This window comes from Dermochelys coriacea, chromosome 2 (genome assembly GCF_009764565.3).
Source record: "Dermochelys coriacea isolate rDerCor1 chromosome 2, rDerCor1.pri.v4, whole genome shotgun sequence".
In the NCBI taxonomy this organism is placed as follows: domain Eukaryota; kingdom Metazoa; phylum Chordata; order Testudines; family Dermochelyidae; genus Dermochelys; species Dermochelys coriacea.
The window spans coordinates 78,453,191-78,479,761 of NC_050069.1; the positions used below are offsets into that span (position 1 = coordinate 78,453,191).

At 37.1% G+C, this 26,571-nt stretch overlaps 1 protein-coding gene across 1 annotated transcript in view; it reads right to left on the reverse strand.

The window, feature by feature from the left end:
* Positions 1–637: 637 nt before the first annotated feature.
* The window catches only part of LOC119850633 (desmoglein-1-alpha-like), a 39,551-nt gene continuing 13,617 nt past the window's right edge, over positions 638–26,571 (reverse strand). The window contains 12 exon segments of the mRNA XM_038389061.2: positions 638–6,227; positions 6,229–7,025; positions 8,646–8,863; positions 10,614–10,677; positions 10,997–11,145; positions 15,285–15,662; positions 17,148–17,369; positions 18,946–19,088; positions 21,828–22,099; positions 23,705–23,890; positions 25,922–26,056; positions 26,359–26,522. Of these exon segments, the coding sequence (XP_038244989.1) occupies positions 6,059–6,227; positions 6,229–7,025; positions 8,646–8,863; positions 10,614–10,677; positions 10,997–11,145; positions 15,285–15,662; positions 17,148–17,369; positions 18,946–19,088; positions 21,828–22,099; positions 23,705–23,890; positions 25,922–26,056; positions 26,359–26,522 (2,897 nt within the window). The 3' untranslated portion in view covers positions 638–6,058.

Here is a 26,571-nt window from a genome sequence, read left to right on the forward strand (position 1 = left end):
AATCCATAGTGCTGAGTCTCAGAGCCCAGGTCAATTGACTCAGGCTTTCGGGGCTCAGGCTGCTGGACTATAAATAGCAATATAGACATTTGGGCTTGGGCTTCAGCCCAGGCTTTGAGACCTTCCCCTCTTGCTGGGCTTCAGCCTGAGCCCAAATGTCTACACTGCTATTTTTTAGCCTTGCAGCATGAGCACCACAAGCCTGAGTCAAGTGCCCTGGGCTCTGAGACTCAGTGTCACAGGTCTTTTACTGCAGTGTAGACATAACCTAAGATAATTAATTATCATCCCCATTTTACAGACAAGGTACTGAGAGATCTGAGAAATTAAGTGATTTGCCAAGGTCCCACAAGAAGTCTAATGCATAGCCAAGTCTCTTGAGTCCCAGTCCAGGGTCACAAGACGACCCTTTCTTCCTAAAGCACTGATCCGGCCATGAACTCCATGCAGACAGATCCATGCACCTGTGCAGAACTCCACTGAAACCAAGAGGGCTCCATACACATGGACTCATTATGGGATTGTGAACTATGGGAGTAAAATTACCATCTGTTACACCCAGAGTTTGAATGACTTTAAATAAACCTTTAATGAACAAGCTGAAAAGAACTCTGCAACAAAAACAGTGTGTATTTAATATCACTTTATTAGGGCTTTTGAGAAACTACAAAACTATAGCCAATCAATACACAATACATATAAAATCAGCTAAACAAACTTACTTGCAAATAAATCTGCTAATGCATAATCAATATCAAAAGTCAGTCTACGTGGTAAATGTCAGTTAAACAGCTTCTGAGTACTTATTTAGCTTTTTAGATAAAATATTTCATTTTATACTTTATTTAACTGCATCTTGAATTACATGTTCCTTTCCAAAGAATACCTCTGATGGCCTTTTAAATATCAACGGCAAGAAGAAAGTGACTTTTTTATGGTCAGATGATTGTTTTTTGAAAATATCACAAGTATATTTTTGTCATTGTTTCCTTTAACATAAATTTTCAGTGCAATTGGAATATGGTGTTATTATTTAGGGCCATAGACTATCTATAACTCCCATAGATTTCCATGGGGGTTGCTTGTGCAGAAAAGGGGCATAGCTGATCCTTTATTATGCCTTTGTTTTGCTTCCACACTGAAAAGTAATGGGAACTTCTCAGTACACTGAAAATGAAGGGGAAATGTTGCCAGTTCCAGTACTTCTCTTTGTATTATATTGCAGTTTTCCCAGGCAAGTCACTATATTATCAATATATATTTGAAAATGATCAGTGACTAATAAAAGATAGAACTTGATGCCCAGATATTTAAATAAATTGTTTGCAATGTTGTATAAAATACTCAAGGAAAGAATGTCAAGATTTAACAGCAAAATATAGTGATAAGTTAGATTTTTAAAAATTAAAATATGTACTTTTCTAAAAAAAAAAATTACCATACTACTTTCAAATAGAACATTTTAAAAGTAGTGCTAGTTGAAATTCAGAATTTGTGTCCCATGGGAAATTCCAATGTTTCAAAATTTGTTTTTGTCACAACTTGAGTAGAAAAGTTGAAATATAAACATTTTTCATAGAATGGAAATTTCAGAAAATGATTGATTCAGAAATGTCAGAATGTTTTGTTTCCATTTGTTGAACTGTTTTATTTTATTTTGACTTGATTCAACACTAAACTGTGTCTTTCTGAGTTGCTGCAGTGTCTCATGGGAGTTGTAGTGTAGGTGCCTCATGCCCCTATTCTTTTGTATGGGCTGGCCTACATGGCTGGCCTATATCTCCCAAGATGCACTCCAATGGTTCAGCTAGAAGGGAGACTGTGGGGCATCATAGAAAATATCATCCTGAAAGGGAGCTTGGCTCATAAAATCAAATGAGGGCATGTGAGGTACTGTATCAACACAGACATACACAGATTGATTGTTGAACTGACACAAACCAAAATGTTTTGATTCAGGCTGATCTGACTGCAAATAAAATATGTCATTTCAATTTTTCTGACTGAAAATCCAAACATTTTGGCATAATTGAAATTTTCTTGCAGAAAATTTTGCAGATACTGTGTTTTTTGTCAAAAGACATTTTGGCCAAAAATTCCTGACCAGCACTTCTTAAAAAAGCATGACATATTGTAAATAGATATTTGTCTCTATCTTATTATTTCTGTGCCATTAACTGACTATTACAAGTAAAATTTAGTTTAAACATATAAGAGAAATTATGCTGTTTGGGAATTCATTAGCAGAAAGTATTTCAAGAATATGGTTATACTATCTCAGACGAAACAGGAAGACTCTCTAATGATATGCTTCATTTTTAAACTGTAAACATGAGTCTTCTTGAGTTACAAATAATCGGCCTGATCCTATTCCCAATTTTAAAAATTCTATTTATTCCAAAAGAAGCAGGAATGAGACCAAAGAGTTAAATCCTGCAGTTCCAAGGCAGGTAGTGCTCCAATCGAAGTAACCAGGCCAGATCCTCTGCTGGTGTAAATTTGCATAGCTCCAGTGACTTTAATGGCATAACATTGTTTATACCAGTTGAGCGCATCCTGTGTAAAATTGCAGGATCAGGCTCAAATATAAAAGCTGTGGACCTGCTTCTCCAAGCCCTTCACACTTTAGTGGGAATACTTTGTGGGAAAGGCTTCCAGCAGGATTGAAATCTATAAATTTGCATTCAGTTTTGCCCTTCTAACTTGAACACTCCTTTTGTTGCATTATAAAACAACATTATTAAACAACTGAGGCTGAAACCACACTTTTATACAATAATTGAAGGAAAGCAAAATTAAACTAAGTATCTCTTAATGAGGATTAAACTATATGCTATTTCCAGCAATAATAAGTCTAGCAAAAGTGTTTGTACAGAATTTTTAATAAACTGAATAATTTCTTACATTTCCAAATACATTTTTGTTCAACAATTTGTAGTAAGCTAAAAATTTCCATATCTTACTAACAAAACTTTTTTTAAAAGCTGAAATTACACAGCAAGAGAAATTAATATTCAGAAATGCATTGGTAGTGCAGTTTGAAAGAGAAAAATGTTGTTGCTGCTTGATCCATGGGAAATCAAGTGTTAAAAAACTACACTAGCATGTTCTTTCATGACACTTCACTAAACATCAAACTACTGTTCTTTAAAAAGAGTTAACAGAAATTATTACTAACAAAGAAAGGCAACTACTGTATAATCAAACAGATCCAGGTTTTTTAACATTTTTTCCTTTTTTTAAAACCATTTCTATTCCTAGACATGCAAGAGACTATAGCTAGTTCAAACACTGATACATCATACAACATTCCTGTTCAACAGGGTAAAGAAAGAATACAGCAAGTGTTTCTGAAGCCTAATTTTACAACTAGTGAATATCATGGGGGAAAGAATATTTTTGATTTGCCTAAGATGATTAGAGAAATACTTACACAACACTGCTATTCTGGAAAAAATCCTTTTTTACATCAAAGTCATTTTTGTTAATAATAGCTTTTTGGTTAGTGAAAAAGGCAACATTTGATTTTTGTACTGAACTTTATAGTTTGCAATACTCAGTCATGAAACCATAAGCCTGTGTACAGTAGCAACCTGTTTTCCTTCTTCAATGAACAATCCTGCAATCCTTACTCACACTACATAGGACTTACTGTGGGGAGAAAATTTTCATTTAAGTCAATAAAACCTAAGTGATACCCAACTTGAGTGAGGACTGCAGAATCCTGTCATAAGAGACTTACACCAGCATTAATGTTGGTGTAGAATATGTAACACAACAAGTGGCTTTATAAGAGGATTGAAGCTGGATACAATACCATGGGAGAACCCTTTTGTGAGGCAGCCTTGGGCTTTATGATAAACTTCAGGAAGCCATTGGTATCCGTGGCTGTAATGTCACTGCAAAAGGCACTTCACGCTGTCTTTGACAGTGGGCCAATTTGCATTTCAGCAAGCATAATTTAGAAAAGCCTTTAAACGACATCAGGCTCAGAAACTCTTTGTCCAGATCTTATGAGATAAATCAATCTAGGTAGGTGACTAAGTCTCCTTCTCCCTTTTAACCCATGGGAAGTGATGTCAGAGATCAAGTGATTATCCTAATACAACTTTGGTAAACTCTTCAATAACTTACCCATCAGCATTGAAGGAGAAAATCAAGAGGGAAAAGAAATACAGATTTTATAGTTTAGTGACAAAACAAGCCCCATGAATAATTTTATTGTATTTACACTAAAGTATTGTTGTGTACACTAGTTACTATACATATGGTACAGAATTGACACAAGGTAGCTACTATATTTCAGTATTTTGTTCATTCAGCTTCATGTATTCTACGATGTATATATGCAATTAGTAAGCTATCCACAAGGCACTAAGGAATGGATAAAAGATTTCCAACTTTTTGTTAGTATCAGCTGAAATCTGAGGCCAAATTTTTACTGTTTGTATTTATTTAGTATCAAGCAAATTGAGATTTTGGCTGAGCTGGTGTCTTGTGGAAAAATAGGAACTAAACACCCAATTTAATTTAGATGATAAAACCCATAAGGATTTCCTGTAGTTTTCCCATTTAACACATTCAAATTCACTTTCGAAATACAATGCAAAGTACAGACATGATATGAAATATCTAGTCTCTGTACTGTGCGTTAGCAAAGCTATGTTTTCTCAAGTAATTTTTTCTTCTCCTGAAAGACTTCTACTGCCAAAATCAGAATTATAACACTTTGACTAAACTGCAGTTGTACCCACAGAACACGAAGCTAAGATGATATTTCCTTGTGATTTGTTAATGCAGAGAACTAATAAGATATAATATAATACTCAGAATATACCCAGAAACTGGAGACTATCTTCCGGTTAGTAGATGGCAACAAGCCTGACTAAGAACCTCTGAGTCACTGAGATAGCAGTCATGGCTGATTAGACTATGGTAGTAAGTTTAGTGGAGACACAGACATGACTAATAGTTTCATACCCTTACCAGATCAGATGGACTAGTTGTGGTGTGTTTTGAGTCAAACTCTTCAGGATGGAAGTCTTGATATTTACTGAGAGGAGTGGTGAGTAATGAGAATATACTGTATTTATATGCTTGTAACTATTTCTATACATTATATTATGTTAGTGGCAAGGGAATAACTTAGGATAAGTAACTTTTTGTAAAACGTATAGTGACAACATGCAATTTAAATCCAATGCAAATGAAAGTGATTAGTTACACATTGTGTTGACAAGTCACAACGATGACCCTTTCCCGACACAGCACTGCACTACTGCCACACCACATTTGGGAGCGGGAGGGGGCAATTAATCAGTCACAGGCCATTAATTCCAATTTAAACAAAGGCCAAAGATATCACGACAGGCCATAATATGATAAAATATCTCAGCATGGGCACGATATGAAATTCATGCATGTTAGTACTATACACATACAGTGATTCCTTCTCACTGACACATTCTGACACTAAGCACTTTCTCCTTGACCAATTTTAAGCTCATTTTACCTTAGCTGAGTAAGTATTGGAAATGGATATCCAATATGAAATTTTTGCTCTGGATAGATTCTGCATAAATCAGTTACTCCTGAACCAAATTAACTGTTCAAATTAGTCCTAAATATTTCAACACAGCTCCAGTGCTGTTCCATTTTCATATTGCCTGAGAAATATACTGGGGAAATAGAGAGCAAGCTGACTAATGTATATTAGGAGGGTGATTTTTAAATGAATGATATTCTCATTCTTAACACTGACAATATGCAAAAGCCATGCTATGGAAGAGGAAACACCATCTGTTTTTAGCACTGCATTTGTAATAATAAAAGAAAATATTGAAAGTTGCTTACCTGAACTTTCCCCCATTGACAATATTTCTGTGTTTCATTTTGAAACTGGATAGCTTTACGAGATTCTTACTGAGACAAGAATCACAGGAATTTTAGTACTATTTGCTAGTTATAAATAATAAAAATATACTTAGGTATATTTAGTAAGAGTTAAAAATTTCAATGTAAATTATGATCTCTGCAGAAAAATATACTAATAGAAGCCTTACTGATTAGCATACTGTACCGTGCTGTATTTTGTTACCCTTCTTCGAGATGTACCAGGGGAAACGGATCCAACTGTCTGGCTAAGATGAGTGTCAGCGCTAAGCATTTGACCAGTCGTGCTGCTCATGCCCCCCATTCCACTCAAGCCCACCATACCGCTCACGCCCCCCCATGCCACCCATGCCAGGGCCAGACACTACTCTCTCTGTAACAACCACATTATGTGCATTTGATAGCTCAGAAGGAATAGCTAAACTGCCTGGCAGACCAGACGCAGGTCTAATCACCCGTTCTGTCACCACTACATTTGATGCATCTGCTAGATCAGGGATACTCAAAGAAGGGGGTAACCTTGAGCCAGGTGCAATTACCCTTTCTGTGACTACAACATTTGCCCCATCTGTTAGATCAGGAATATCTAGAATGCCGCGCAAATCAGAGGTGGAGGCAGGAGCAAGCACCCTTTCTGTTACAACAACATTTGATGCACGGACAGGATCGACACTAAGTGTGGATGGTTGAAAAGTTGAGCCGGATGTGTAGGTCTCAGTCACCATTACATTACCGTGGAGTGAAGGATCAGGTATAGGCCTTGCAGGCTGTAGCGTAGAACCAGATGTGTAAGTGTTTTCGGTAACAATTGTACTACCGACTGTGGGAGGCATAGATGAAGATTCATTAACGATGATCGTAGTTCCAGGTGGTGGCAGCTTTAGATCACTTTCAATATTGGGAAAGGTAACACTAATACCTGGAATGGGTTCGATGACTTTGCCTAAACAGATTTCTGCCAAGGTCTTAAATTTTGGTCCTAATGTATCTAAATAGGTGTCATCGATATCTTCTCCAATAAAACTGCAGCAGCCAATGGAACCAACAGGAGTACCTATTCCTTCATGATCATATATTAGTAGACAATCATTTGCTGGTCGGCCTTCATCTTCATCTGCATAGGCAAATGCTTTCTAAAGGAGAAAAGAGGAAAACGGAATTAGACTGACTTTTTTCTTTAGATCAAATGAGATCAAATATTAGCAATCTTTATACTGGTGACTTTCACAAGGAATTGAATGACTTAGGGCTTGTCTACACTGCCAATTGAATGACAAAACTTTTGTCGTTCACAGCCCCCCCCCCCCCGAAAGACAAATGTTTTGCAATGGCAAGTAGCAGTGTAAATGGCTCGTTAGCAGGAGCACTCTCCTGTCAACAACGTGAACTCCGTTGGTAGGGGGTAGAAGTATTTGTCTGCAAAAGTGCCGACAAACAGCGTTTAAACAGCCCGACTTTTAGCATCATGGCCATGTGGACATGGCCACGTTGCTAAAAGCTGTGTAGTGTAGACAAAGGCTTAGTGTCAAAAACAGGAGGAAGAGATGTTGAATATCTGAGGCATAATGGAAGGGATCATTGCGATTTGCCTGTTATCAAGTAGGCCCCTGAACCTTTGTTCATGGTGCATTATCTTCCAGATATTGTGCCTCTTGCAGAAGAGCTGCAGAGCTATGCCTCTGTTATGTTTCAAGTGGGACCAGAACTGAGGCAGCTGATTTGTACCCAGTAGGTCATCTACAATTGTAGATTTCTGGCATGCATAAACTTCCAGGCAGAATGTGACCTACTGTAATAATACCGCAGAACACAGGTGACTACAACTACAAGTGGATAAAAGCAATGAGAAAATTTAGCCATTAATATTTGTGTGAATTTTTAATAAAATGTCTACTTCTCAGTATTTGTCACCCTTTTATGCTTGCTTTCTGAGAACATTTAACCTCTCAAGCTTTTGCTAGGGCAAGTACTTATGAATAATGAAATTTGAGTTCAAATATCCACCAGAAATGAATTTTGATAGCATATTTAGTTATAACATTTGAGACGCAAGGGTCATGTTGTTAGCTAACAACATAGTCCCATGATATTGTTTCTGTTCCATATTTAAATGACTCGTGTAACTAATCAACATTGTGCAAACTGAATTTTACATTTGAATACACAATTTGCATTTCACACCATGTTGGTTAGTTACCTTAGTCATCCATTCTGGGAACAGAGACAATAAGAAAAGAACAAGCCAGTGGAAGTGATAATATTCACAGTTAATGAACTATGCCCTAACCAAGCACTATTTGATGAAGAAATTCATGAGCAATTTTGAATAAAAAATATTTTCAAGAATTTCATGATCTATTCATAGATAATTCACAAACAGAAAAAAGATGACATTCATCAAACACATGAGTTGCTACAAGTTATTTGCCAGCTCTAATCCTAACCAAGGCAATGATAAATCATATTAATAACCAGTTTGACAATTAATGAAAAGTTCACTGTATCCCTCAACTGGGGATGGTATTGAGCATTCAGATGTACTATATCAACAACACATAAAGCAATTTCATTTATCATTACCTTTTTTTCTTATCAATGTACACAATGGGCTTGATTGTCCTTTCAGTTACATCATTTATACTATGTAACTCTTTTGATTTCATTGAAGTTACTTGTCAGGTACACAAGTGTAAATCCAATTAGAATCTGACATTATCTAGACAAATATATTAAAAATCAGGTAGATAAATTACCTCCGAAAAGTAGCTGTCTAAGAAAGCCATATTCACTCCTCCTTCTCTATACTCTCTTAATGTCCCTCCAATTGACTCTTTTTTCCCCATTGTTCCATAGGCGGTTGCTGCCCCATAGCTGTTAGTTGTTCCATAAGCTACAGCTGTTCCGAGCCCTGTAGTTTCTTCAAGTCCTGAAGTTACCGCTGCTCCTCCTCCATATGTATTTGTATAAATGTCTGAAAATAGAAAACAATATTATCCTAGAATACATTGTGAGGAAAACTTTCACTGAAATTACTTGCTCACCATTTGATTACTACAAACATTAAAAAAAACCTAGTAAGCCATCAATTAAGGGCAGTTTGGGCTAGTGTCAATTACAGATTCTGACAGGCATGTGCTATAGTGCTAAATAGTGGAATTGCAATAAAAATTAAATGCATGCAAATATACACTTACAATCTTCCTGATTTTCTGTAAGATTCTGGGCCTATATTTGCATACACAATACACAATGTTCTTGAAAAAATCCTTAATTTGCATATGCACATGATAGGTCCTATGTAGTCATGTGTGTGCATACATCAGGGACTTGCATGAGTATGTCTGATATTGTACTTTAAAATACGGAATACATAAGTGTGTACCTATAATCTTACTGAAAATCATTCCCTATGTTTACTGGATGTTAAGAACAGAAAGACCCGTCTGCCTTTGCTGTGCATAATTGTTCACAAGTAGTGTTTCTGGGGGGAAAATAAAAGGCAATAGCTAAAGTATGTAAATATAGTATTCCTAATGCAGAATGAAAAATTCCTTTTTTAAAGTTCTGTATGTTGTGTGGAATTTTCTTTTCTCCAGAAGTCTTTATATGAGATCAATCAATGAATTGGTCTCAAATGTCAACTTGTACTAAAACAATTAGTTGCTCAGTCACTATTGTCTTGACTATGACGGTGGTAAGTTACCCATAAACCAAATTTTACTCTCATTTATACCCAGTCACCTTTGTTGATTTTAACTGATGCTAGAGTTTGGCTCATAGGCTCTTGCAAGAGGACTGAAGAGAAGGATGGGAATGAAGTTGCAAATATCTTAATCCTGTAGTCATTATTCCGGCAAAGCTCCCCATGACATCAATGAATAAAAGTTCCCATTCTCAGAACCATAAGATTTCATCTTTTTATTTATCTCGAGGGTAACACATTTTTTGTCTATAAATGTCCATCATAGAATATGATTTGTGGAAGGGAATTCCTTGCTGGCATCAACCTAATGGAGGTGGCTGCTGTGTCCGCCATCCTCACCTCATGCTTTGGCATAGGGAGCGTATTGGAGGAAGGAAGAGCCATGGTTAAACTGATTCTCCACTGGCATAAGATCTCTAAGGGACCTTATAGCAGTGGTATAAATTAGAGCATCACAAAGGCTGCTCTAGCGGATGTTGTGTCTGGGCTGACAAAGGATCAGGGAGCAGAAACTAGCTCCCTGGTAGTCCCCGCCCTCCTCAATGTCAACCTTTGCTTAAAGTCAGGGAAGAACTGAACTCTTTAGCTATTTCTGAGAATTACATTATTCCAACACTGAAAATGATTTTTGCTTATATTTCTTACATTGTACCTGAAATAGTTAATTTTGATAAGGAAAAAATAATTTGCTAACCGGAATGTTAAAGCAAGATGTATTTTGGCTTGAAAGCACTGGCAAATATTTCAAAACAATTATTTCTTAAACACATAGCTAAGGCCCAAATCTACCGGTATCTAAGGCTCAAACCTTACTCACATGAGTAGCCCTTTACTCACATGACAAATCCCACTGACTTCAATGAGACTATTTGTATGAGTAAATGTTGTGGGATTGGGCCCTCGCTTGGAAAATGAAACCTTTTAAATCAGATAATGGCCTTTTATATAAAAAGGACATTCCATATTGAAAGATGACTCTCTGCTTTACAAAATTTAGAGAAATTCAGTGTCTACTTACCAGAGGAGTCAACAAAGTCACCTGCAGTGGCAACTGCTTTTGATGCACTGATACCTTTGATATCCTGGAAAATAATATTTCAGCTGTTTAAATATGCACTAAGATCACCATTTGGTTACCTGGCTCTTTTTTTAAAATTTGTGATTTACATAGAAGGAAAGGTCAGCTGTAACACTTTACAAAGTCTGGGCCTGATCCTGCACCTTTACTCAGGTTAAGGCCTATGTAAATCAATGAATAAACTTGCATGCGTAATAGTTTGCACTATCAATTCCTTTATTTAAAAAAAGATGCAGCACCGTAATCAGTGTCCCTATTCTAGGCATTCTGATAGAATTAATTCTACGTACAAATAACTGTGTTTTTACAAACTATGAACTGACCCTGTCTTCAGGATGTGCTCCTTCAATTCCCCATGAATGAATTGCTCCTTCTGTGCATTCAGGTACAGGCTCAAATCCAGCCCCAACGCCACCTACAGGTCTAGCTCCATAACCACAACAGTCACTCATTGCCATCAAAATTGGAAACACTAATGGAGAAAGAAACACAAAAGTAAATCAATTCTATTTTTAAAACGTATTGCCATCTCTGAGTATATATCTACATCGAGATCTAGTTCTTCAGATTTCTTTTTCCTCAGAGAGTTGGTGATCGGCACTTTCTGAAAATCTGACTCGCTTAAGATGGTTCAAGTTGGGAACTCAAAAACTGGGACACTGAGAATCACTAGTGACTTTTTGAAAATGCACATATTATTTTGTCATCAGGAGAACTTCTGCTTCCACTTGCAATGGAGTAAATCTGGAGCAGAGTGGAGTTACTAATCCAGATTTACTCCAGTATAACTGGGAACAGATTTTGGTCCATTCAGCTATATCAGTAACACTTTAAAACCAAACAGACTCAGGTTCAGGGAAACCTGAATCTACATATATGAGCAGACATTTTTCTCAGAAGTCATTGTCAGAGTCTAAGCAAAAAGAAATTAATGTTGCCCTGGCAATGTTAATTCAGCCCTCTTATGTATATGCATTATGAGACAATCTTTAATTACATGATCACATGCTATAGTTTCCAAAGGACCATGCCTCATTCACAGAACGGGCAGTTATCCAACATTTGTTTTTATCCTTCTCTTTCAATATGTGGTCCAAAGCCTTATTTGCTGTACACATGCAAACCCTGTACCAAATAATTAATTTTCTCATGTGCGCTTCTATGGTGCTCTTACTATATATCTGAATACACCACAAAGATTATGGAGAGGTGAAGCGGAAGTATTATCACTACTTTACAACTGGAAATACTAAGGCAGAGAGAATAAGGTCAAAATGTCCACTGCTTTTGGGTGCTCAACTTGAAGACCCCTCACGCCTGATTTTTTTAAGAGTACTTAAAAATTGTATATGTTCAAAGAATAGCTCCAATTGATCAGGATATAATCCACTTCTCCAGGGCAGCATTCAGCCATGAGGCCCTCTTTTCTCTTCTTGCAAGCTCCTGTGTCCTTCACTATATACCTTCCAACTTCTACAATGCACGAGGCAAGAGTTCTACAGATAAGAGACTCATTCATGACAGAACCTGACAATTCTGTGCACTGAATAAGGCAGAAGTCCTGTTGATAAAATAGTATGTGATCACGTAATTAAAGATTGTATCATAATGCATATGAACAAGAGGGCCAAATTAAATGTTCACAGGCAAACTTACTTCTGGCATTTCCTAAAGTCTGAGTTTGACTTTGCAACCTTAACGTTCTTTTAATGCAGTTTTTAAAATGTTATTGCCTAGGTTTTTAAAAAAGCAAACTGAAAAATTCCATCATCCATCCATCATATGGATCCCCACATGTGATACCAATAGGGTAGAGACCTCTACCACTTTAGACCACAGCACATACCTCTACCACTTGAGATAACAAAGTCAGTGGTTGCAGTGGTAGATTATCCTCTATGTGGACCAGCCACTAGAAGGGAATGACATACATACTTGCCAGTGGGTTTCACAGCTACTTGCTAGACACCATCTCGAGATTCAGGAATAATGGGTTCAGTTCCAGGTTCTGGAGGGGAGTGTGCTCTAGTAGTTATAAACCCTTCTGCCCCTGTGGCTCCAACTGTCCTGTCCAACCCTCTTGCTCCAATTCACTTGGCACGTGTCTCTGTCAATCTCTGCTCCTATATACTCCTGTCTCTCTCCTACTCTGTTCCTCTCCAGCTCCCTGGCTCCAGCCCCCTCCCTCTCTGTTCATCCCTACCTCCACGCCTCCCTCCATCAGCCCCTTCTGAACCTATCCATCTCCCCCCCTCAGCTCCTACCCCCATCTACTCCAGCTCCTTCCCCTCCCACTTTTCTCTTTCCCACTGCTCCTATTCTTCTTTTCTCCCCTCCATTGCATCTCACCCCTTCTACATTCCAGTCAGGTTGGTTCCTCCTTTTTCTCTTTGTTGCCTGAGCACTAGCATGGGATCACTGAGAGCAAAGGAGAATTCCTGTGAAGCTGAACATAGCGGACTTCAGCTACCAAGAAGTGCAACTGCAGGAAAAGTTCTGCTACAGCCTCTGCAGTCCTGGACTGAAACATGCCCAGCAGAGATGGAATCTGAAGAATTTAGCCACCAAACTCTTACAAGTCTCTACTGAGCATGTGAGAACTGTGATTTGGTCTGATTTTCATGGGGACAACAAAGCATGGAAATGCTAGAGCTTCTCAATCAAATAGTTATAAGAATATTTTAATATCTGCACAACAGTGTATTTCCCTTAACCTAATTCTCAGAAACAACTGAATTGTTTTAGCTGAAACTTTCAACGACAACAAAAATAAATCAGCCTAAGGCAGAAACCTGGCATGGAAAATTTCAGCCTGAACAGATTAAGTTTGGCAAAATTATAAGCATGGTCTTAAAATGGAAAGTGTCAGATTACCTTAACTATAGGTATTTCTATGGTGGTTCTTATAATTATAAATATCCTCTTCTGTGATTTGTATGTGAAATTTAGGCATTTGGGAACACACATGAAAATCTCAAAAGCTGGGGACCAAGATACATAAGACGTACTACTCTATTTGGACCCACATTTATGACCTTCTCTTCCATTTTTGGTTTCCATTGATTTCTCCTGTTGGCCTGATGTTTGAATAGGATAGTTTTCCACATGTTTTTATTGTGCTTTACTGAATTACTGTACCCCAAGAATCTTGGTGAGAGAACATTTTATAAATAAATTGATTATACTGAAAACCACAAAAAGGAAAATACATTTCCTGGTTGGGAAATTGAATGTTTAGAGCAAAGGAACAGACAAGTTAGGGATGAGGGATTTCTTTGGACATGATCTACAAATAAATAACCTGTCATTTCTGCTGACTTTAAGAGGAGTAGTAAAATGCAAGGGAGTGGGCTGTGGATTATACAAAGTGCCTTACAACAATGGGCCAATGCAGCAAGGTGATGCATGCAGATCTGCCCACACATATCACATTACAGGATTAAGGCCATGGTTTACCCTAGCAGCTATTGATTATAGAGATGGTTTCCAAAAGGCAAAAATGGGGCAGCTAGGTGCATAACTTTCACTGAAAGTCAATGGGTGCCTAACAATTACTTGTATCTTTGAAAATCTTTACCTATTTTTATTTGCCCAATTGTAATCAAAGATTTAAAAATAAAGTACTCAAATGGGAAACAAATTAGATTCCTACAGAAGATGTAACCAATATTTGTGAATCAGAACATTTCAAAATGTTGTTAGAAGGACATTCAGAATACTAGAGAGTTTTTAATGTGGTGAGAATAATTTCTTACACTAAAACAAAGAGTTTTTTTATGGTTAAAGCTCTTCATTTCTGACCAGCATGTTAAGAGGGGTCATACTGAAAATTGAAAAATTGTCACCATTTGTGATTCTGGCATTATGGGAGGTCATTTCTAAAGTTCATATACCACTTTTACTGCTGAAACATAACAGTGTGGATGGATTCATTCTTTTCCTCCCCAGACCACAACTTCCATTGTTTTAAAAATGAGGACATATTTAAATAAGTGATGTATTATAGTTGTTCTCACAGAAAATATTAATTTTCTTCAACATAATGATCACCAGCTCAGAAATTGACTTCAGCATTAGGGCCTTGATCTTGCTACCATTGAAGTTCATGACATTTTTTGTTCTGTCTTTACTGAAACCAGGATTGGGTTCGTATTTATTATTTTTTGGTTTATTTTCAGTTTAGCATGGACCACTCTTTTTAGAAATGTTTTGACATAAGGAGGCTCATTTATGTTACTGAGATAAATGCAAGTTGTGGTAAAGTTTTAGAGCCTACTTTTGCCCAGATTTTACTGACTCTTGATCCTAACCTCTACACTTCTTTCTGATCCCGCCTAAATTCCCATTGACTTCAGCGGGAGCAGCATAAGACGCTTATTATGATAAGGGTAGTGATCTAGGAAAAAGCGATATACAAAAGGAGAGAAATAATAATTTCTGAATAAACTACATGCAAAAATTCATATAATTTACAGGATGCTTCTTTTTTTCCCACAGAGATACTCTGTGCCTCTAAGTATTAATAAAAAAATAAAAAATGATTTTGGAAGAGTAAAACAGTACTCTTTGCATAGAGATATCATTAAATAGCATACCTTATTGAATACTTACACACAAATATTAAGCCTCCAAGAAACATCAGAGCAATAGCAGCACCACCAAGTGTAGTCATTCCAGGTGCGAAAGGCTGGACTGGTATACCAGGATTAGTATATACAATAATATCAGTATATCCGAAACTAGTATCAGGTGTAACAATACTACCACCAATAGTGACCTGGCTACTACCAATCGTCACAACATCCGTAGCTTTTTCGATAATTCTTTGTGTAGCACCACTAGTACACATCAGGCGGCTATCACAAAGACAGGCTTGCAAAGGAATTCTCTGTGGTCGTTCACATCTTCTGCCTTGGTTGTCTATCATATGGACATAGATGTCATAAATGAAAAACTCGATATTTTGAGTTCTCAGTTCTGCAGAGTAATCTTTTGAAAAAAAAAAGAATAATTTAAATTAAGAATTCTGCTTTAAATTTTCTCTTTTCTAGACCTTTTGTGGCAATTCATTATTATGGTGTTTACAGTACAGAATATAAAGATTGAGAATAAGATGATACTCTCATGCTGAACCTGCCTGGGTTTCTGCCCTGGCTCTGCTGCTGATCTGCTCTGTGATATTGGGCAAGTCACTTCACTTGTCTGAGTTTAAATAGACAAGACAGACAAAGGATAGAAGCGAAAGTAGACTAAGTTCTTTGGGATAATGATTACTCTTACTATGTATTTGTGTAATTCCTATTACATTGAACCAGTTGGGGTTCTGGGTGCTATTATAATATAAATAAAATAATGTATATTCAATTCAAAATTTACACTGTGTTGTTTGGTGTAACATGGTTCTCCTATGGACCCACCTTCTTGGCAGGTTTTGACTCTTTGGAAGATGCTTAGTGAACCTTCCCGACTATGTTGCGAGTGTGGTTTATTAACTCCACCCTGGAGATAAAGAAGATGGAGTTAATAACTCCACTGAATGAGAAATCTAGGGAGTTGGGCTGAGACATTCTATGAGAAGAAAAGCCAAGCCTGGAAAGTAAGCTTGGTGTGGAGATTATTTTGAAGTGACTTGTTTATAACCCCCCCATCCCAAAAGGGGGTGATTTGACCCTCTACAAAATATGTGGACTTGTATTTACAGCATGGTACAGCATGGTGTGTGAACACCACTTGCTCTCAGTCACTCTTTAAGTCAAGTGATATTGTTTCCAATCCCTGGTTGGATGTCTTATATAGCTAACTGAAAGAGTAATCTGTGACTATTACAATTTAAAATAGAATCTGAAAACCACACTATAATTTATGTAACTAATGTATTAAACTAATGTAGGGGACACTGCTTCCATTAAAGTCAGTGGCAAAAAACTTCAGTGAGTTCAGGATTGTAGATTGTAATACAAATTGTATTTGCAATTCTAATATACTCATTTCATAAATCAAGTATTCTGTTGAGCAAGAAATTCATGGATAACATCATATAATTAATACATTTGGGATTTTCAAAACAAAAGAATTACTAGATTAGCTTTAGACCCTCTTCAGCTATACATCCTATACACCATAATTAAAGTGCAGCAAAATAAAATCAAAAGCTTAGCTGTCCCATGGAATCTTCATATAGGTTTATATTTTAAAGCTAATACTTTTAAATAAAATGCTAATAATGAGCCTCTTTCTCATCTTACACAGTTGAAAATCAGGAGCAACTCCAGTTAGTCAATGAACTATACCAATATAAAAACTATTCAAGTGAGTTCAGAACGAGGCCCAATAACTGTATTGTTCATCTTAATTTCTGTTAGATGCTTGATTATCATTGTCATCAATCTTACAAATAAACAAGCAAGCAAAAAAACCTTAAATGAGTTTTTATTTCTATGACTTATTATGTTATAAAAATTTAACTTTACTCACCATCTATTGGGCTAATACTCCATGAACTTCTTGAAGGCTGATTAACTATGATATATGTAAAGGGAGGACTATATAGACCACCATTCAGATCTTTTGTTGTGATAACAACTGTTGGAGAACTCATACATACTTTTCTCATTTCAGTACTAAGAGTTGGACAGTTATAGTTGGAATCGTCAACTGTAAGCACAATGGTACCAGTGGAAGTTTTTGCAGGAACATCTGTCAACAATAATTGGTGTTAAAGAAGTATTCAAGGGGTTGTAAATTTTCTTAAAATTTCTTACAGTTACAATTCAAGAATCAAATTTCTAACTTAACCCAAGCCTAACTTTATTTGTTCACACATTGATGGTGTGCTAATTAAAGTGAAGGGGTCCAAATTTGCTCTCAGTTACTCAGGTATAAATCCAGAGTAACACCATTGACTTCAACTGATTTAGCACCCATTAAAGTCTCTATGAAATCAATGGGGCTAGTTGCACGAATAAGTAAAGATTTGAAGGAATGGACGTCACTTTGGACTTCCATGGATGTAAGTGAAAACAGAATTTGGCTTCACAACTAAAGATGGTTGAATAATAGAGAAAAAATTATGTGCATTTGTTTCTGATTATTTTTTTAATTATGGGAAATTTTCAAAATTTTTCCAACTCATTGTTCACAACTGAGAAACACAGGCCACATTAATATCCCAAATCAAACTTATTTTGCAACTATTTGCTCCAGAAGCTAGAGCTTTGGACTGTTCAGTAGTATATTTGGAAGACATATCCCCATTTTCGATGGCAATGCTTTGTAATTAGAATCCTTGCTGGTTCTAAATCTTAAAATGATGGTGATTATCATTTATTATTTCAGAGCTATCAAAACACTCAAATCCTCCATGTCTTCAAAGGTGGCAGCCATAAGAATAAATAGCACTCTAGTCTTTGGATGCAGTACTAGCTGAGTTTAGAAGGCCTGAGCTCAGGCCTACCTAAGGTTGATTGATGCATATGTGTTAGTCAAACCTGATCTTAACTAACACTGGAGGGAAGGAAACTAGTTACATAATTTTTAGAACATCCTACACCTGCTAATCTTACTCATGTGTGATCCCCTTGAAGATACTCTAGTGAATAATGGTTTGCAGAATCAGACCTATATTAGGGCTAGTCAAAAATTTTCCATCTAAACTGATTTTCAGTGGCTAATTGGGTTTTCAGCTAAAGAGTGGCTGTGCACAAATCTCAATTTTTCATTAAATATTTCAGCCAAAAACTGAAAACTTTTGGCTGAAAATGAGAATTGCAGTGCCTTCGGGTTTGTAGTTTGCTCCTCATGCCCCATTCTTCTCTATGGGAAGGAATACCCAGCTGGATGACATATCCCACAATACATCAGAGCCAGAGACTCCATGATGGTCAGCTTCTTCTCATCAACAAGGAAAGTATGATGCATTTTGGGAAATGTAGTCCAGCTGGGGATCCCAGCCCATACAGAGGAATAAGGGACATAAGGAACAAACCTCTTTTCCCATCAAATACGAAACCTCCCATTTTTGGCTGAATTATTTTGGCTTTCCCGTTTCTGTTGAAAAATCAAAATTTTTTTTGAAAATTTTTGATGAAAATTACAGTTCTTTTCATTTTTTTTGTTGAAGATTTCCATGTGAAAACACTTGACTTTGGACCAGCTCTATCTTATACTTTTTGTTCAGAGAAATAGCCTTAATAGGATAGGAGACCAGTATTATAGGGCCAGGACAATTCTATAAATAAATACAAAACGACAAAGGGTAAATCTATTTTCTTACCTCTTGTAATAGCCAGCAACTCTGCTCTGTACAACCCGTTGACTATATAGGATGACTCCTTATCAATAATTTTCTTCAAAGTGATTTCACCAGTTCTGGAGTTGACGCTGAACCAGGCAGCTGGATCACGTCCCATTACATATCTGTTTTTGGTTTACAAAAACTGCTCAGGATTCTGTTTAATGTAAAGTACTACAAACATGAAAGTAACAGACACTCAGCTGGTATAAATCAGCGTAGTTTCATTGGCTTCAATGGACATACAGCAATTTCCATCAGCTGAGGATGTGGCCTCAAATTTTGTTTTTAATGCGAAAATTATTAATTTAACAGTTATATTGAAATAAAGTTTAATGTGTTGGAGAAATACAAATATACTAACAGGTTTTATAAACTATGACATTGCATAGGAGTACAATGTTCATTACAGCTTTAAAATATATCTTACAGCAGGCTTCACACTACCTTTCCTTTATCCAGTATAATTAGCATGATAGAAAATTGGCCATATAATACAAGGATAATTCTATTCAGGAGATCTGGTGATATTTTAAACCTTGCAAGCAGACCTCATACAATTTGTCACCAGAATCCACTAGTATAAACTCATTACACTGTAATATACTGCTACATATTTGTTAATTTTAAAATAATATTTGTCACTTTAAGATTCTTCCATGTACGCTAAAGTCCAAGTTCTATAGTCCTTAATTAGGCAAATATACCATTGGCTTCAAAAGGAGATTTGCCCGAATAATACCTGAGTATGGATTGAAGGATTTGGCCCTATATTTCCCCATATCTATGCTGTTGTTAACATGATATCCCAGTCTAATAGTAACATAGGGCCTAATTCTGCAAACCTTTCCTAACACCAGTTAGTACCACTGAAATCCCATTGAACAGGCCTCTAGTAGTATGATATCACATCATATAGTTATATGACTTTGTATGTTAGCATCTGTTCTATGGAAAATTTCCAAACTCTCTCTTTCTTCCTATATATGTAAGTTTGTATGTATTTTGGTAAATATATAGGCACTAGGAACTAATCCTGCTCCTATGGAAATCATCTGCAAATTATCCTGTTGACAATCTCTATGTATAGACAGACACAAAGTGAAATAAATTGCAAAATTACTACTGATTTCAACAGGAATAAATTATAGGTAGGGTGACCAGATGTCCCAATTTTAAACTGACAGTCCCGTTTTTGGGGACTTTTTCTTATATAGGCACCTATTATCCCCCACCCCCTGTCCCATTTTTTCACAGTTGCTATCTGGTAACCCTAATTATAGGATGAGCTGGTAGTGTCTTCTATATTTAAGCTACTATTATTTTCTATTATAAAAAATTATTGTGATTTAAAAAAATTTCTTCTTATTATTGAGAAACTAACACCTACATTGTTTGCAGCAGACCTTTCAAATTTGGCAGGGAGAAAACCCCCAGCCTAGATCAGAGACTTTCGTTGTCTAATTCATTTCTATTCAGGGTCAGCTCAGTTATAAACTGTTAGGCACGAGCATTTCCCCCCCTCTTGCATTTAAGTCTCAGGAAAATTTGGACAGCTTCGCAAAATAACATGCAACTAAACAGGAAGGTTCTAAAGAGCTGGGCCCTTGCTGCCACCAAAGCACTTCACTGAAAATGCCTGGCAGCCGCCAAAGAACAGGGAAGTAGGGAGAACACCTGGCATGGGCTCCCCTCTTCCAAATTCCCCACTTCATGCTCCAGACCCAGTACATGTCCTAGCAGCCCTTCTCGTGGCACAGAAAAGGGAAGGTGCCCCTCACTTCCCAGGAAGTGTGAGAAAAATTTGGGCTGGGCTCCCCATTACCACCTCTTGGACCCAGGGCATATAATCAATAGTACATTCTTGGGACAAGTTTTTTCCTTCTGTAGTTTAAGTAGTAGAATTCTGTGCTGCAGAGATAAAAATCCAAGGTTCACCTGCTGATGATACTTGAGGGGACGTGGATAGTTGCAATTGTTCACATAATATAATTTATTTTTATATTTTTCTAAAAAGGAAATTACAAAAAAGCCTCTTTTTTAAAAGAGAGTTATTTAGATTGCAAAATCAAGCACACAAAAGTTAGGAGATGCCAGATTCATGGTTGCCTGTGCAAACTTATTTTGACCCCATTTGTACATATGTGTTATGATATAGTTTTTAAATACATGATCTCATACTATTTTTCCCATAAGACTGTAGCCTCCTTCAGTGAATAGACTGGATGCACAAGGTACTAGAATTAAGGATTCTTGGGTGATCACGACACCTACATTTTCTAACTTTCGAGTACTTGACTTCGCAGAATGTATGTTTTTTAATGTAGTTTTTTGAATGTAATATATTATAAATCCTCAAAGGACAAACAATTGGATCAGACCAGATAATCTCATGTGACTAAAACTGATTTAGCACCATTGCTTTCCTAGCAGCTAATATTCATTAGGACCAGCCAGCTAGACATTGGCTGGGGAAGGTCCCATACTCATGAAACTATTTGAATTGTCTTTGGCAATACAGGGATGTGATGAATACAAAACTGCCTCTTTGGAATACACATTGCTGTTTTAGAAATGAAGAGACAATACTGTTGCTGACTTTCCTATATGCTTCGTTTAAAATGTATCTGTTACCATTTAGGATGAAACATTTTCAAATTATTTAAATGGTTATTTATTGCTTTATTTATTTAGTTTTTGAAATCTTTTTTGTTTTGAAATGTGCATCCGTCTCAGGCTCTGATTCTGTTCCAGAGTTGGAATAGAGGATTCCTTCCTCTCCCTGGGTATTCAGGTGCTCACATTATTATTCAGGCTGGATGCTGGGAGAGGATGTTGCTCACAGAGAGTAAAGACAGTCTTACCTGACATTTGATGCAATTTTTCCAGTTTCCTCATCAGTGGCTGTATATACTCCAACAACGTAATTAGACATGGCAGCTGTTGATAAGCTTCTTGGCAGAAAAAAGCTCATTGAAGATGGCCTAAAGCTTGGTGGTTCAATCACATTTTTTACATTTATTATTAGGCGTGTTCCACTAACTTGATACTGAGAAACAACTGAATGGTGGAATGCAGCTTTGTTTCTAACACCAAAACTCAGTGGATAACTTTGCAAGTATTCATAATTCAGTGGCTAAAAATGTTAGAAACAAAGAAATAGGAACTTAGTCAAATCCATAAACTCTCAGTTCATTCATTAATTTTAGATGAACGAACACCCCTCTATTCCCAGTGGATACTCTCTCTTACTGTCGTTAGAAAGGGATGTCCTTTGACTGGACAACAGGGAATGAGAGAAGTCCAAAACACATGCATGACAAGGATGGGGGCTGCCCCCACCTTTGGTTCTTTGCAAAGGTGGTTGGGGCCAGCTAATTCACTGCTGTGTGGCCCCTTTTGTCTATTGAAGCAAGCCCAGGATTTTTGAAAGCCACTTACTCTCCAGCTGGGAAGGTATTTTGAGTCAGGGCTGTCTGGGGGAGACCTGCAAAAGGGTCTACAGCTAGGAAGCCGTTAAAGTTAAAGCTGAGCAGGATCCCAGGACCAGATGCCTGTCCTGCTGAACTCAAACTACACCAGAACACAACTAGTAAAGCTTAGGAATCCAACAGGGTAGACACAATCCCAGCTGCAGCACTCCAAAGATGTCAACAGGAGCAGCCAGGCTGCTTGCCTCATTGCTAACAGCTTGCCCCAGCTCCACTACAGTAGAACTCTTACACTGTGAAGGAGGGAGTTGGAGTATACCTGTCCTGTAAAGCTCCTAAATGTTATGAGGGGTTCTGATCCAGCAGACTTAGCAGGAGCAGGAACTCCTCTTCAAGTCTTTTTCTGCAGCTGATATTTTTCTTTGGCCTCCTTGCTATTCTAGTTCTTTCTATATTACTCCTCCAAGCCTCTGTCGGGTCTTTTATGTGCCACAAAAAAGAGATTTATGTAGCTGCTTTACAAAAGGGGAGGATTATGTGAGTATTTGCATAGTCACATAATCACATAGTACATGGGGCTTTGCTCAGAAAACTATTATTCTATGTATAGTCTAAATTTAGTTTTCTAATTCTAAAAACAAAATATTTATGCTCCTATAGAGCATAGATAAGTCATATGCTTTAAGACAAAGCACGTATAACTATTAATAGGGGGAACCTAAAGAAAAAATCCATATTCAAAATACTATGCTTAATCAAAGTTATATTAAGCTGAAAAAAGCCAAGACATATAAAGTTAAAATTGACATCTCTTTTTTACTCTTTGTTTTTGCCACAGTGGCAGGAAGGAATGTTAGCCTTAACTTTTATTTTCTTTGCTCTTGCCAATGTTTATTGCTATATGAATAGCATATAGTGGCTATGTAAACCACAGATCTGGTAAGGAACATGAATAGGGGCATCAAAAGCAAACTACCTGCACAGCGTAAAGACAAGGAGAATACAGTCATTGGCACTATAGGGAGTGTCCTGATGAGAGGCTCTCTCATGGAGGCATAACATGCGCATCCCTTGCCAAGGGTTGCCAGTCAGTGTGAGATAGTTGTGGGACCATAGCCCCTTCCCCGGTTAGGCTCTTTGAGGAATATCTATCCAGCTCCACTCTCAGCATAGGATTCTCTTGTATCTTATACAAAAGGAGTGCATGATTTGGGGTTCCCTTGCATTTAAATACACCCCAGAATCTGGCCCTTAATGATATAGAAATGTCATTTTAAAATCTGTGAATTATAATACTTATACATCCTTACCTTAATAACCCTCAGAATACCTTCATTAGTTGCTGGATCTGTTACAAATTCAAAGCAGTTGTCTTCATTGCCAGATATAAAGAAAAATTCTGCCAACCAGTTGTCCGAATACTGTTCATCAGCATCTATAGCTTGTATCCGTAGCAGTTCTGAACTGAGTGAATTTTCCACAATATTTGCTGAATACTAGAATGACAAATGCACACTCTGTTAACAAGCACTGAAAAGATATTTTGTAATGAAGAAGCACTATAGAGAAGCATATGTTGGTTTTACATTTCTGAAATATGTTATCTTCACAATCAACACTAGTTGTGAAAATATCATGTGCCCCACATAGGGTGTGGTTCTGATTGCTGATTCAAATGTGTGTATTGCCTCAGATGTCTGTGAAATCATCCTGGGTGAAGTCAATGGGGGTTTTCCATGAGTAAGGACTGAAACAATCCTGCAGATGGACCTAATTTGTCCCCCACTTCATATGTATGAACAACCACTGTAGCTGGTTTCATGAGATGCAAAAGGAACCTGTGTATTTGTCATCAGAATTGTGTGTGTAGACCAGAGGCACTGACTTTTGCCAGTGGGTGTTTTTGAAGAGGTGTGTGTGTTTGGGGTGTGTGTGCAAATTTTGGGGGTGAGGCTATTTTCAGCATATTTATACACTTCTTTCATATTCTAGTTATTTAATGACAGGTTTCAGAGTAGCAGCCGTGTTAGTCTGTATTCGCAAAAAGAAAAGGAGTATTTGTGGCACCTTAGAGACTAACAAATTTATTTCAGCATAAGCTTTCGTGAGATACAGCTCACTTCATCGGATGCATTTAATTATTAGTTATTTAATGTGTCTATCATTGGTATCTTTACTATTTTAATAATGATTCAATTGTTATGAACTACATAATTACATTATCATGAATTACAGTGTATTAAGATCATTGCAATCATGTATAAGCTGTCTTCACTAACAGTTTAAAGACATTATGTCTCACTGTAGCTTTCTGGATGAAACTGTCAGCAGTCTTATTTACATCTAGGTTCCCTGATGTTATTTTGATACACGTTAAGGACAGCTACGTTATTCGGTTCCGTCTGTCCCATTGATGACTGGAGATAATTTTTAAGTCTTCTGAAGCAGGAGAATGAGTATTCCACAGTTCAGGATGATACAGGCACAGTGGGAAGGATTCTTATGAATTTGCAGTACCTGGAAACATATGGCTGCTACTCTGACACAAGTGCTTCCAGAGTACTGCAAATGACTCCAAGATGCTTATGCCCAAATAAATTTTTTAGTCTCTAAGGTGCCACAAGGACCTCATTAGTCCCCTGATACAGACAAATACGGCTACCACTCTGAAACCTTTCTTTATGGGTAACAGCTAAATTAGGCACCATCCTTTTGTATGTATAGTTGGGATTATATTTTGCCATGTGCATTACTTTGCATCTATCATTGAATTTCATTTGCCATTTTGTTGCCAAGTCACCCAGTTTTGTGAGATTCCTTTGTAACTCTTTTCAGTCTGTTTTGGACCTAACTATCTTGAATAATTTTGTATCATCTGCAAACTTTGCCACCTCACTGTTTACCCCTTTTTGAAGATCATTTATGAATATGTTGAACAGCAGTGATCCCAGACCAGTACAAGCCCCTGGGCGGGGGGGAGAGAGGGGAGGAGTACCTATATTTACTTCTCTCCAGTCTGAAAATGGACCATTTATTCCTACCCTTTGTTTCCTATCTTTTAACTGGAGTGCCTGGGAATGCTTTCAGGATCATCTAAAAAAAAGAAAAGCAGTACTTGTGGCACCTTAATTTAATTTAATGACAAGCCTTTTGTTATCTTAATCACCCTGCCTCTGTTTATAAACAAACTCTCTTGCTGCAAGGGCAGAAGTTGTTAGCAGCACAGAACTCATCACATTCTATACTCAAGCTCTGACTTCTGGGTGCTGAGCATCCACTATTTTTTCCCCCTGGGTGCTCGACCCAGGAGCACCCATGGAGTCGGTGCCTATGCTGTAGACCATGGGTCAGCATGTGGAATGCTTACCTATGTTGGTGAACACTTGGTCATGTGAATAGTACCTTTTTGATAGGACTATTCATAGGAGCAAGTTCTCCCCAGAATGAGTAAGGGCTTCACTGGTTATCTCTGTGATGTTAGGGCATAGAAATGTTAGTGATGTTACTTTTGATGGGAAAAAACTTACTGAACTCTGTGAAAGAGTTGGGAAATTATCATTGACATCAATAACTTTAATAGCACAAGTACAAAAGGAGGAGATTCCATCTGCAGCTCCATCACGGTCTGAGGCTTTCACAACAAGAGAGTAGCTGCTATGTTGCTAAATTGGAAAGAAAAATGAACACATTATTTACAAGTAAAAACATAATGAATTTCTTGCTGCTCTTTTCAAATATATCAATTTGTTATAGATACAAATATTTGCTATAATACAGTAAAAAACCCATAATGTATCTATGTATTATAAAAAATAAAGCCTTTTCAATCTTCTATTTCACTTTTGTAACACTAAATACATTTCTCTCTCTCTCTCTCTCTCACACACACACACACACACACACACACACACACACACACACACACTTTCTTTCAGACTGAATATTAACATAATGAAACTTTTACCTCTCTGTCAAGGAAATTTGCTATATGAACTTCTCCAGTATGTTTATTTAGAATAAACATTGATGCACCTGCAGGTTCCTGACTCTCTATCTTGTAGGCAATTTTGGAATTCAAGTGATTTGGTTCATCTGCATCTGTGGCAATTATTTTCATCACCAAAGTAGCTAGGAATTAAGACAATATCACTTAAATTGGCATAAGAGCCCTATTTTG